This window comes from Embiotoca jacksoni, unplaced genomic scaffold (assembly GCF_022577435.1).
Source record: "Embiotoca jacksoni isolate LCO1_2020_lvr unplaced genomic scaffold, fEmbJac1.0.p SCAF_12, whole genome shotgun sequence".
Classification (NCBI taxonomy): domain Eukaryota; kingdom Metazoa; phylum Chordata; class Actinopteri; family Embiotocidae; genus Embiotoca; species Embiotoca jacksoni.
The window spans coordinates 14,046,692-14,057,873 of record NW_027185252.1 but is presented as its reverse complement, the minus strand read 5'-3'; the positions used below and the strand labels follow the sequence as shown (position 1 = coordinate 14,057,873).

Genomic DNA, 11,182 nt, shown 5'->3' with positions numbered 1-11,182 from the left:
AGACGTGACGTCGCTGTTTATATAACAGGGAGGCGACGTGAAAGCTGCTGCTTTGTTGTTGTTATTATTTTTGACTCACTTGCTGCATCCAGAGAAACACGATGTGGAAGGTTGTGATTCCCGTTCTTGCGGGCGTTTTCGCCGTCGGGCTCGGTGTTATGGTGGGGGGCTTCAGAGATGTCGATGTTAATGACGCCGGTGCGAAGAATGCTCTGAACTTCGCCATCGTCGAACACAACAGACGCTCCAACGACGCGTACCTCAGCCAAGTGGCACAGGTGGTCAGGGTTCAGTCACAGGTTAGTAATATTAACGATTGTAGATTGATGGAAAGCCATATAAGTGAAGAATGCCAAATCCAGTTAAAATGGTGGGCCTCTGCGTGGTAGTGTGTGCAATTAGCAGTAGGCCTGTTTCCCATTACGCACACATTAAAGGTCTCATTTACACTCCTAATCTATGGGAGGTCGATATAACACGGGCATAGGTATATGGTTTTCTATCTATTTATTTATGTACCGTGTGCAGGGATCCTAACTGGTTTTGGAAGTGATGAAACATGTTTGGCCTTCACACAATACACAAGCCATAATCCAATCAATCTTGGATGATCATGTCGCATCAATCTTAACAGTGGAAAAGTTTGTGTCGACGCAGCTGTGAAATGTGAATGGGCTGTGTTCTTTATACATCTGTAAAGTAGAAAAACGGGAAGCTTAAAAGAACCACTTATTTTCTGCAGATTGTGTAATTTGGAGCCGAGTCATTTACCAGTTGTTTCCGTCTTCACGCTGATTATTCATCAGGGTGGAGTTTTTTGTAAACTATGTTCATTTAAGGTGTAACTGAGCTGCCATTTTTGTTTTGAAAATCTGCTGCAGCGCCTTAAACTGTGGAGGCTTCCCATCACCTGTATTTCCATGTCTCACCTACTTTCTCCTAATAGGTGGTTTCTGGTATTAAGTACCTCATAACTGTGAAGATGGCAAGGAGCACCTGCAGAAAGAACAATGCAAATGACTTGTGTACCATCCACCAAGACCCAGCAAAGGCCCTGGTAATGACTTTATTAAGATGCTACGAAAAAACAAAACACTTTTTCCCCCCCCGCTGGGTGTTATTAGACTAAGGTTTAAATATCATACAGCATCCCTAATCTCTAGATCACTGACTACCAGAATGTGAAACAACTGTATAGTTCCTGTTTTTGAAATGTCAAGCTTTGTTGTCCGAGTGCATTGAGGGGAATTGACCAACATCCTATTCTACCAAAATATGTTTGTCAATCTTCATTCATGATTTTTATGTAATAATGATATAATTATGACTATATAGAACAAATAAATAAACATATGGTAGGTGTCAAATGAATGTCATTTTTAAGCAGATTACTAAATTTAACGTATAATTCAACACAGGTCAATGAATTATAAAGTATTTGATACTTAAATACAATCTCACCATGATTATTGAACATGGGGAATGCTTTAACAGAAGACGGGAAGTTCATCATACCTTCAACATGCAGTGTTTACCTTTGTGAATAATAAAATAATCTCAAATATTTTAGTATTAAGTTTATTCTGAACTTTGTCTTTCAGCCTTACGAGTGCACATTTACAGTATGGAGCCGCCCTTGGCTTAATGACATCACCATGCTGAATCAGCAATGCTAGAAAGAGAACTACGTGGGAGGCCCTCAGGATTGGAACTGTTTGCAGAAAAACCTTCACTCTGAGTGAAATGCATTTTCCTCCAGATCAAACACAAAAGTATTAACATTTCTATTTTCTGCTTATGCTACTTCACTGTACACTATACTGAATACAGTATTGACTTTTAGAAGAGCACCTTTGTAATACCTAATCACTAAATCAAATAACAAATTATTGTGTATCAAATTGTTGATTTGACAATTAAAACAGAGATTTAAAAGAAATGACAAATTAAAGAAGCATTTGAACTTTAAAGAACGTGTCCTTGTTGTAAATACCTGTATTCAGCTCCTGCTGTCCAGACCTATGTTTTTTTTTTGGTTTTGAGTGATGTTTCTGTATGTGTTACATTTAGCTGACGCTTTTATCCAAAGCGACTTACAATAAGTCAACCATGAGGGTACAAAACCCAGAACGTATACCTGTTGACTTGCATCATCCAATAAGGATATGCATTCTATAAAAAAAAAAAAAAAAAAAAAAAAAAGTGTAATACAGGAGGGAAAGAGTCCAGTTGCATAAATTTGTATTACCATAGATTTAAAAATTTAAATTTCCCCTTTTAGCATTCAAATCATGAATTCACGTATTACTTACTTATTTATTATTTATTTGCTGTCACTGTATAACACAATTATTAGTACAAAGTATGAGCTAGCACCTGCAGCAAAATGAATACAAGTTCAATGCTTAATAAATAGAAGGCAGCAGAAAATTACTGTGAACACTTGTGTTACTTTCCCTGAAGTCTTAAAAGACATTATGGGCGTGTTTATGGATTGTATTTTTACAATTGTAAGCCGATTCTTTAAATGCTACAGAACTTCATTATAACTAGTACATCTTTTTTTAAATTAAAATGAATTTTAATCTGTAAATGTTTACTTAAACAACTGCAGATGGAAAAAAGAAAAACTTTTATTTTTTTAAATTTAGACCGGAAGTCGCCTGCTGTTTTGGTAGACGAGCTCGGTGTGAAGTATACACGAAACTACATTGACCGACTGTGAATAGTTTATAAAGGCTGGTCAAAGTATGACAGCTGTTTAAAACGAACGGGAGGACAGACTGCAGGAGGAGGTAAGAAACAAACATGAAGGTCCTGAACAAAGACGAGCTGCAGATCGCTGAAGGAGTTCTGCTGAAATACTTACCGAAGAGTTTTAAGGTAGACGGCCGCAAGAAATATGTAAAATACATGACTGTATTTATGCATCTAATCCACTGCATGTTTTATTTTAGGTGTACGGTTTCCTGTATAGTATTAACAGGAAAAAACCGACCACATTGGAGGTAGTCGTTGATACCTGGCCTGATTTTAAAGTTATCGTTTGCCGACCTGACGCCACGGTGAGTTCATATCTCGCTGGAGAATTAGACAGCTTTGCCATACAGTGATTTGTGAACTTGCACAAGCAGTGGTTGAAGAACTAGCGTTTATTTTTTTGTAAAAAAAATAACAATACAGCAATGTAAAAATACTCCCATTACAATTGAAAGCCGTGCAAAAAAAATAATAATCTTACTTTAGTATATGAGATTAGATTTAGACTTTATTAATCCCACAGTGGGGAAATTCGGTCGTCACAGCAGCATAGAAAAACAAAAGGTTCACACAATATGAAAAAAATTACAAATACGTATAAGATGTAATATGTATATATGTATGTAAAATGTAGTTAAGGTATTAAATATTATCACTGAATAATGACATCAAGGAATTTAAGTAAAATCTTCATTTTAAAACTAACTAAAGCTGTCATAAATGTAGTGGAAACAAAAAGTAGGATATTTCCTCTAAAATGTCGTGGAGTGGAAGTATAAAGTATCAACAAATGATAATACTCAAATGCAAGTTCCTTTACAAAAATTGTACAGTAAAGTAGGCTACTTTTAGTTCTTGGTTACTTCCCCGCACTGGCCTACTGATTGCGAAAATTTTATGTTGACTTCACAGAACAAGCGTGCTTTGGAGTTCATGAAAAAGGTATCATACTACAGCACGGATGTAAAGGTGTTAAGGAAAATGCTGACAGAAGATGCAGTTGACTGGAGCCCTCATTTCCTAATTGGAGGTGAGTTCAGGGCACTGCAGAAAACATGTACTTGACAGCTGTTGTTACTACTTTACGTATAAAGTTTTGCAGGCAAACTATATAGCATGATGAGCTAGTGAAATATTATGCATTTGTATATAATCACTGGCTATATATGTATTATAATTTCTTCTCTGGACATCTAATATTTATAACAGCACTCCATGCACACTTACATCTTTTCACTACTTGTTTAAAATCTACAGGAACAGTGTGACCTTCTTCACTCACCTATGCACAGCATGTATCTGTTTACATGTCTATACTCTCTTACATGGACCGACATCATGCCCAGAGTCAAATTCCTTGTACGTGTAAACATACTCGGACAATTAAGATTCAATTCACTAACATAATATAAAAGTTTAATAGTCACAGGGAAATTTTTTCTATATTTGTTACTTTTATTTTTCCACTGTGTTTTGGTAGTTTTTACAAAGTAAAGGATGTAAATGCTAACTCCACTCCTGGTGTAACAGCTTGTAAAGAAAAATAACAGAACATGTGAATTACTTTTTGTCCTACAGGATCTGACTTTTCCCATGTACCTATGCTCAAAGAAGTGTCCTCCAACCGAAACGTCAACAACAGAGGCTATGTTTTGGTGCATCTTCTGTATTTGCCAGACATCAACAATCTGCTCACGCCAGTTATCGACAGGTAAAGTCAGATCATTATAATGCACTTTAAAATGTATCTGTACATATGTCACTTCTATTTGTTTCTCCACAGTGAGCTTGAGTCGAGGATTTCATCTCTTAACCTTTCTCATGTTGACTTGGTGAACAAAACCTGGAAATTTGGAGGGAACGAGCAGGGTTACAGAAACATTAAAAACCTGATCAGTAACTTCCCGTCCTGCTGTATCATGGACAACAAGGGTCAGCCGGTGTCCTGGATTCTGTTGTACGACTACTGTGCCATGGGCATATTGTACACGCTGCCTGAGCACAGAGGGAAAGGCTATGCCAAAGTGTTGATCAGCTCCCTGTCCAAGAAGCTCCACGCTGAGGGCTACCCAGTGTACTGCTTTGTAGAGGAGAACAACACAGTGTCCCACAAACTCTTTACAAACCTGGGCTTCATTGAGGATACCTCTTACAGGGCTGCCTGGTTGGAGTTCAACTTTTAACTTTGACTTATAAAAGTTTAATTGTTTAATCTTGTCGCTGACATTTGATCAGGAAAACATAACTTTAAACAAACTTTTTAAATGTGTGAAAATATGATTAAACTGTAAAGAAACACAAATCAAACAAAAGTATTAACAGAGATATTTTAAAGAAATGTTAATCACTCTTGGTCTATACTGTATTTTAATTGGTGTTTATTATAAAATGTATATTTTATAAGGTCCCCAAACCACTGCATCAAAGCTGGACTGTAAAAATTGAAGTGAAAGAAGCATTGATTGAAACATATAATACAATAATGATTTCAAGTTTTCATAAAGAGTTAACACGAAGGTATTTAGAGAGGCAATGCAAATTAAATTTAGCTGTATTGATTCAACTTTGCTTTCTCTCAGTGCTGAAAAATTCTCAAATTATGTACATACATACACAAGTATTTCCTCCATACTGTAGAGGCGATCTCTTTTTATACACGACAATACAAATAACACTACCGCTGATTCTCCAAAGTAAAGACATTTCATGCATATCTTGCTTTCCTGATGTTTCATAGTGTGTCTTTTGTCCTTTTTTTTTTTTTAATTACTGTCAAAACTTCAACTTTCAGTTCAGCTTCGAATACAGCACATAAAAATATCCTTACTTCTGTTTTCATGGCTACAAGAAAGGTTTTGCAATCCTGAGACAGGCTCTAAAGCCGGCTTTAGCAGTTGTGGATAGTAACTGAGTACATTTACTCAAGTACTTAAGTACGATTTGGAGATAGTAGTCGTTTTATGCAACATTATAATTCCACTTTACTACGTTTCAGAGGGAAACATTATGCTTTCTACTCCACTACATTTATTTGACAGCTTTAGTTACTTTTCAGATTAAAATCTGACACAATCTATGACAAGCTTTTGAATTACAACACATTGCTAAAGATTAAACGAGATGGTTTCCAACCTGTCTGTCTGGGATCACATTTCAGATTTCTGAGAGTCTGATTAAAGAAAAGAGAAAGATCAAGAGAAAAAGTCCAAAATCAGGTTTGTCTATCAGAACTCTCCCAGTGGTCATCTGACAATCCCTCAGATTTATCTGCCATCCCTGGACATAAAACTGGGTATAAAGCAGTTTAAACTAGCTCCGATTGCAGCAGCTACAACACTAACATGCTGCCTACACACTGATGCTTCAGTATTAACAATCTAGCGATGTCATATAATAATATATTAGCCAAAAGGACCCAACTAGTACTTTTATTTTAATACTTGATTTGATGCTAATACTCATCAGTACTCATTTGCTGATAATACTAATAACTCACTTTTACTTGTAATGGAGTATTTGTTACATTTCCGTCTTGATACTGGGGTATTAAGGATCTGAATACTTCTTCCACCACTGTTTTCTATCCAGTTAGAGCTGTATTTTCTGAAATAACTTTGTCCTATCTTCCAAACATGAAAACGAAACGTGTCATAAATCTAAAGATAACTTCTCAACAAGTGTGTGAGCTGTTAGTTAAAGTGGTATTGTACACGTCATTGTTTCTCGTAAAAGTTAATCACAATTTACGGGTCGAAAGTACGAATCCAAAGCAAAGTTCAAGAATAAAAAAAAAAAAGGATAAGATCGCCCTGTTGTAGTTTACTCAGACACTTTAATGCTTTCCCAAACTGAACGCTGCATTTCGATAGTTTCCTTTATATTCTTGACTGGAGACATATTACCAAAACCCACCATGGAGCTGACGGAAGATCAGATGAAAATAGCTGAGTCCGAACTGAAAAGATATTTACCTCGGTCACAGAAGGTGTGTAGCCTACAATGAGACCTGCTTTTTAATAAGAGTAAATTCTGCATGGCTATTACATGTTTATAATAACCAGTGTTAGCCTATTATAATTTTATTCTAATGCCGTCGCTTTTGAAGATACGCTACCTCACTCATAACCTAACATATTCTTTGGACGCGAATATTGTTTTATTTTTGAAGGTTTACGGATATCTGGTCCTCAGAAACCGGGTCAGATCAGACCCTGACGAGGTTCTGGTGGACAGATGGCCACACTTCAGAGTCATTGTCTGCAAACCTCGATATGAAGAGGTACTACTGAGGCTACTATATATCAAACAAAACACACAATTTCCAAGCATTTGTGCACACAGTTATGTCTTATTTTTCTTCTAGAAAGGTGATATGTTCAAAGACACGCTGGTTTTTGCAAACGATGAAGTTATTCTAGAGGAAATCATAAGAAAGTCTTCTGTCATTGACTGGACCAGATACGTTTGTCTTGGTAATAGCAACACGCACTTGTTCTTTACACTGTCATTGAATAATTGTGTGGAAATCTTTTAATTATTCTCACATTGTGTCCCTATTCATGGTCATTGAAATGTATTTCTTAATTTCTTAAATTTGCCAGTGAATAGCTTTATCACTCTATGACAAGACATACAAATAGAGTAAGTTATGACCTGATATCCTACTAAACCTGTTTTTTTAAACCTCTGACTTTAAGGTATGAATTTGGCTTCATTTTGAACTTAATTGTCTTTCATGGTGTTCAAAGTCCTCCCATTAATTTGGTATACAATTTAGTGATAGGAAGATATGACATAACTTTATGTCGTATTCTTACATCACAAAAAGTTAAGAGGTCAAAGACCAGTACCGTTGTGACAATATGCATCACTGTGCTCGAAGAAACAAACAAAAGAAAAGGTCAGAGCAACTTAAGTTTCCAAATACATCAACATTTTCATATTCATGGTTTAAAAGCATGGTTGAACTTTACACCTGTGACGGAAGGAGAGACTCTGATCTTTATTATTGTTTTAATAAAGCATTTTCTCAGTAATATAAATAAATACAACAGAAGTTTAATACATTAGAGCTTTTGATTGCTTGTGTTCAAGGAACTTGTCTTCCCCACATGGAGATAGTGAAAGCAGTGGCAGCAGAAGAAAACGTGACCAGCAACAAACTGGCAGTGTGTCACATGATGACACTGGAGGAAATGATTTCGCTCCCCGCTATAGACAGGTATAACCTATGAATACAGTGTTAGCTTAATAAAAGCACGAGATGGATCATTGACATAGGTTAAATATTTCATTTATAAAACAGGCCTCTGCTCTGAAAATCCTTTTGCTCTGTTCTACATCAGCTCAGGGATCTCACTAAGCTCTCTGGATGAATCACACATTGACTTGGTGAATCAAATGTGGAAGTTCGGGGAGAACAAGGACGCTCTCAGGATGATCCGCAACATGATTTCAAACTTCCCCTCCTGCTGCGTGCTGGACGCTGAAGGAAAGCCGGTGTCCTGGATCCTGACCTACGCGTCGTGCGCCATGGGAATGTTGTACACTCTGCCAGAGCATCGAGGGAAAGGCTACGCCAAAGTCCTGGTCAGCAGCATGACCAAGAGACAGCGTGCGCAGGGCTACCCAGTGTACTGCTTCATAGAGGAGGGGAACATGGTCTCTTACAGGCTCTTTAAAAGCCTGGGCTTTACTGAAGATCCCTCATACAGGTCAGCATGGTTTGGATTTAATGATTTTTAAATATTTCAATGAAGGGCAATATGTAAGTGAAATGTATTATAATGAACTGCTGGGGTTCCTAGAATAACAAGTGACGGTCAATTTGCTGCCAATTTGTTTTTGTAGCACAGAAAGTAGGAGGTGGAGTAAAACTGCAAGTCAGAAATATTGGTAAAAAGCGTGGGTTTTTTTGGCCCTCCTACGACACAGCTTACTAAAATAACCTGCTTTGTGCACATGGCCTTGTAGATCTTTCCAAACCACTCATCTCCTTTCTGACAAAGCACTGGATGCATGACTGGATCTGAAATGGGGGAAAAAAAAAAACTTAATGTGAATGATGAGCATAAATATTACCCCATGCATCACATTTATTATCCTGACTGCCCTAAATCTAGGGTATAACATGAAATGACAGTTTTAGTAGCATTTTAAGTAATGGAAGAGCATAATACTGAGAAGTCATAATATGTTCTGTAAAAATGTACATAATAAACCTCCATTACAACTACTGCCCAAATTGATGTTTTCTAGAGCTGCAAGTAAAAGATTAGTTTCATTATCAAGTATTTTTTTGACTAACCAATTGGCTGTTTAGTCTTTAAAATGTCAGAAAATAGTGAAATATATCGACCAGTGTTTCTCCAAAAGAGAGGGTGCAGCTTTAAATGTCTCATTATGTCCCGAACAACAGTCCACCACCAAAAGATATTCAGTTTATTATCATGGAGGACTGAAGAAACCAGAAAATATTCACATTTAAGAAGCTGAAATCAGAGAATTTGAGCATTTTTTCATTTTAAAAATGACTCAAAATGATTAACTGAAAATATTTATATTTAATCAACTAATCGTTGCAGCACTGATGTTTTCAGACTGCTACTTCATTCATCAGTCTGATTTTGTATTGATTCACTTCATGACTATATAATGTTTAATGTTTCACTTGTTTGTAAAGGCACATACTACTGGTGAGATGAGGATAATAACAACCTCATGGAACATGTTGTTTATTATATTTCTGAATAAAATATGGGATTTATCAAAAACAAAGTGAAAATGGAACTGAAGTTAGTGTGGGAAGATTACTGAATGCTTTGCCTTTGTTCTGTGAATTCTTCAAGTCGTAGCAACCATGTTTTCCAGTAGTCCAACAACAGCGCCGAGCTGAGCTGGTGAGCGTGGGCTGGTGAGCCGTCCTTGTAGGCCACGACAATGAGTCCATTCTCAACCTGCAATTGGGGGTAAGCCAGTGTGCGACACACAAACATTATTATTATTATTATTATTATTATTAATAATAATAATAAAGAAAAGACTCTTGGCTTCAGGCTGGGAGACAGAATATGGATGAAAAGCAAAGAATTACAAGCTCATAACATCATGTGTCTAAATAGCTCACCTGGTATTTGTAGTTGATGTCGCTGTTCAAAGCCCCAGCGTAGGCTGCCACCTGAACAGGGTTGTCGTATGTGTTGCTTAGAAATGGTTTTGGTTTCTCTGAAGTCTTCCAGTCAATAACACATAGCACACCCCTGCAAACAGAAGTGGGCTGTGAGCGGAGTTTATGAGAAAAGTCAAGTCTGGTTTAACTTGGTCGACAAATCGGGAATTTTACCTGTAGCGAGCGACACAGTCCACAACTCCAAGGTAGTCGAGTGTTTCGTGTTGCACAGTACTTTCAATTGCTCTCACGGCACTGACGTCCTCCAGTACGTGAGAGATGCTCTCCAAGTATCCCTGCACCTCAGGTGGATGCTCAGGTGTCTCTGAAGGATCTTCGCTCTTCCACGTTGCACCTGATGTCAGGATGTCCTCCAGAGCCGAATGGAAAAGCTTCCCTTGTCTGAATAAATCTGAGCACAAATAAGTGAACCACTGTTAACCCCTGATACGGATCAATCACTGCATAACACACATGTGTAACATTCATTTCACACATCTTACTCTGCCAGTGTTGTTTGAAGCCTTCCTCTCCGAGCTGCGCGATCATCCTCCTCCTCCATCTCTCCAGGTAGAAGACCTGCTCTGGGGAAAGCGTCTGCTGAAGGATGCGGGTCACACTCGGTACGAAAGACCTGCCTGGTCCTCGGTTTAACAAAATCCGGGCTGGAGGTCCTGACTCCGGCTCTTCAGTTTCCAGCGTGTCTTCACAGTTTACGAAGGGATGGAGGATTTTAGGCGCCCTCACTTCAGCTTTTGTGGAAGTTTGAGCTTTGACAACAGGTCCATATAATTGGTCGTCTTCAGCCTGGATGGTGCCGGGGGTTTGGGAGCTGACCCTGGAGGACATGACAGACTTCACGAGGGAAGAGTAGCGCTCACTGTCCACTGAGCTGTAGGGGCTGCTTCGTTTGGAGGCTTTTAAGCGATGACCAGCAGAAAAGTGGCTCACAGAGAGGGAGGTGCTTTGAGGAACAATCGTCCCTCCGACGGACAAAACGCGTTTCAAAAAGAGCATTCTGGCGACTTTCACACAAACATAGAAAACTAGAAGCTATTATCTTACCCCCAACTACATATAACTCCACCGTTTTCAAACCACATATAAGACTTTTATCTTCATTTTAATGCCGGCACTTGCCCCAACTTGTTCCAGTGTTACTCGCCCAAACAACCGCCTGTTTCTGAACGACGCGCCTTTTTGGGTGCACATGTCCCCGTCGATGGGAAATGAAGTTTCCAGAATGGCTTCATG

The 11,182-nt window shown here is 38.1% G+C and overlaps 4 protein-coding genes across 5 annotated transcripts; 3 read left to right on the top strand and 1 right to left on the bottom strand.

Moving 5' to 3' along the window:
- The first annotated feature begins 9 nt into the window (after positions 1-9).
- Positions 10-1,973, top strand: cst3 (cystatin C (amyloid angiopathy and cerebral hemorrhage)). The gene is made up of 3 exons (XM_069145003.1): positions 10-299; positions 947-1,057; positions 1,602-1,973. The coding sequence occupies exons 1-3, from the start codon at positions 102-104 to the stop codon at positions 1,674-1,676; spliced, it is 384 nt and encodes a 127-aa protein (XP_069001104.1). The 5' UTR covers positions 10-101; the 3' UTR covers positions 1,677-1,973.
- A 95-nt stretch (positions 1,974-2,068) lies between these two features.
- LOC138195518 (glycine N-acyltransferase-like protein 3) lies at positions 2,069-5,950 on the top strand. The gene is made up of 5 exons (XM_069145002.1): positions 2,069-2,883; positions 2,958-3,065; positions 3,673-3,790; positions 4,339-4,471; positions 4,544-5,950. The coding sequence occupies exons 1-5, from the start codon at positions 2,809-2,811 to the stop codon at positions 4,941-4,943; spliced, it is 834 nt and encodes a 277-aa protein (XP_069001103.1). The 5' UTR covers positions 2,069-2,808; the 3' UTR covers positions 4,944-5,950.
- A 128-nt stretch (positions 5,951-6,078) lies between these two features.
- LOC138195515 (glycine N-acyltransferase-like protein 3) lies at positions 6,079-8,505 on the top strand. The gene is made up of 5 exons (XM_069144998.1): positions 6,079-6,745; positions 6,929-7,039; positions 7,124-7,232; positions 7,855-7,981; positions 8,106-8,505. The coding sequence occupies exons 1-5, from the start codon at positions 6,596-6,598 to the stop codon at positions 8,503-8,505; spliced, it is 897 nt and encodes a 298-aa protein (XP_069001099.1). The 5' UTR covers positions 6,079-6,595.
- mgme1 (mitochondrial genome maintenance exonuclease 1) lies at positions 7,748-11,093 on the bottom strand. 2 transcript variants are annotated; one of them, XM_069144996.1, is made up of 5 exons: positions 10,432-11,093; positions 10,103-10,340; positions 9,887-10,019; positions 9,586-9,716; positions 7,748-8,788 (listed from the first exon to the last, which is right to left on the bottom strand). In XM_069144996.1, exons 1-5 carry the CDS (start codon positions 10,943-10,945, stop codon positions 8,749-8,751), a joined length of 1,056 nt encoding a protein of 351 aa, XP_069001097.1. In that variant the 5' UTR covers positions 10,946-11,093; the 3' UTR covers positions 7,748-8,748. The 2 variants fall into 2 exon arrangements, with proteins under 2 accessions (XP_069001097.1, XP_069001098.1); XM_069144997.1 differs by lacking the exon at positions 7,748-8,788 and having other exon boundaries at positions 9,336-9,716.
- Positions 11,094-11,182: the final 89 nt, after the last annotated feature.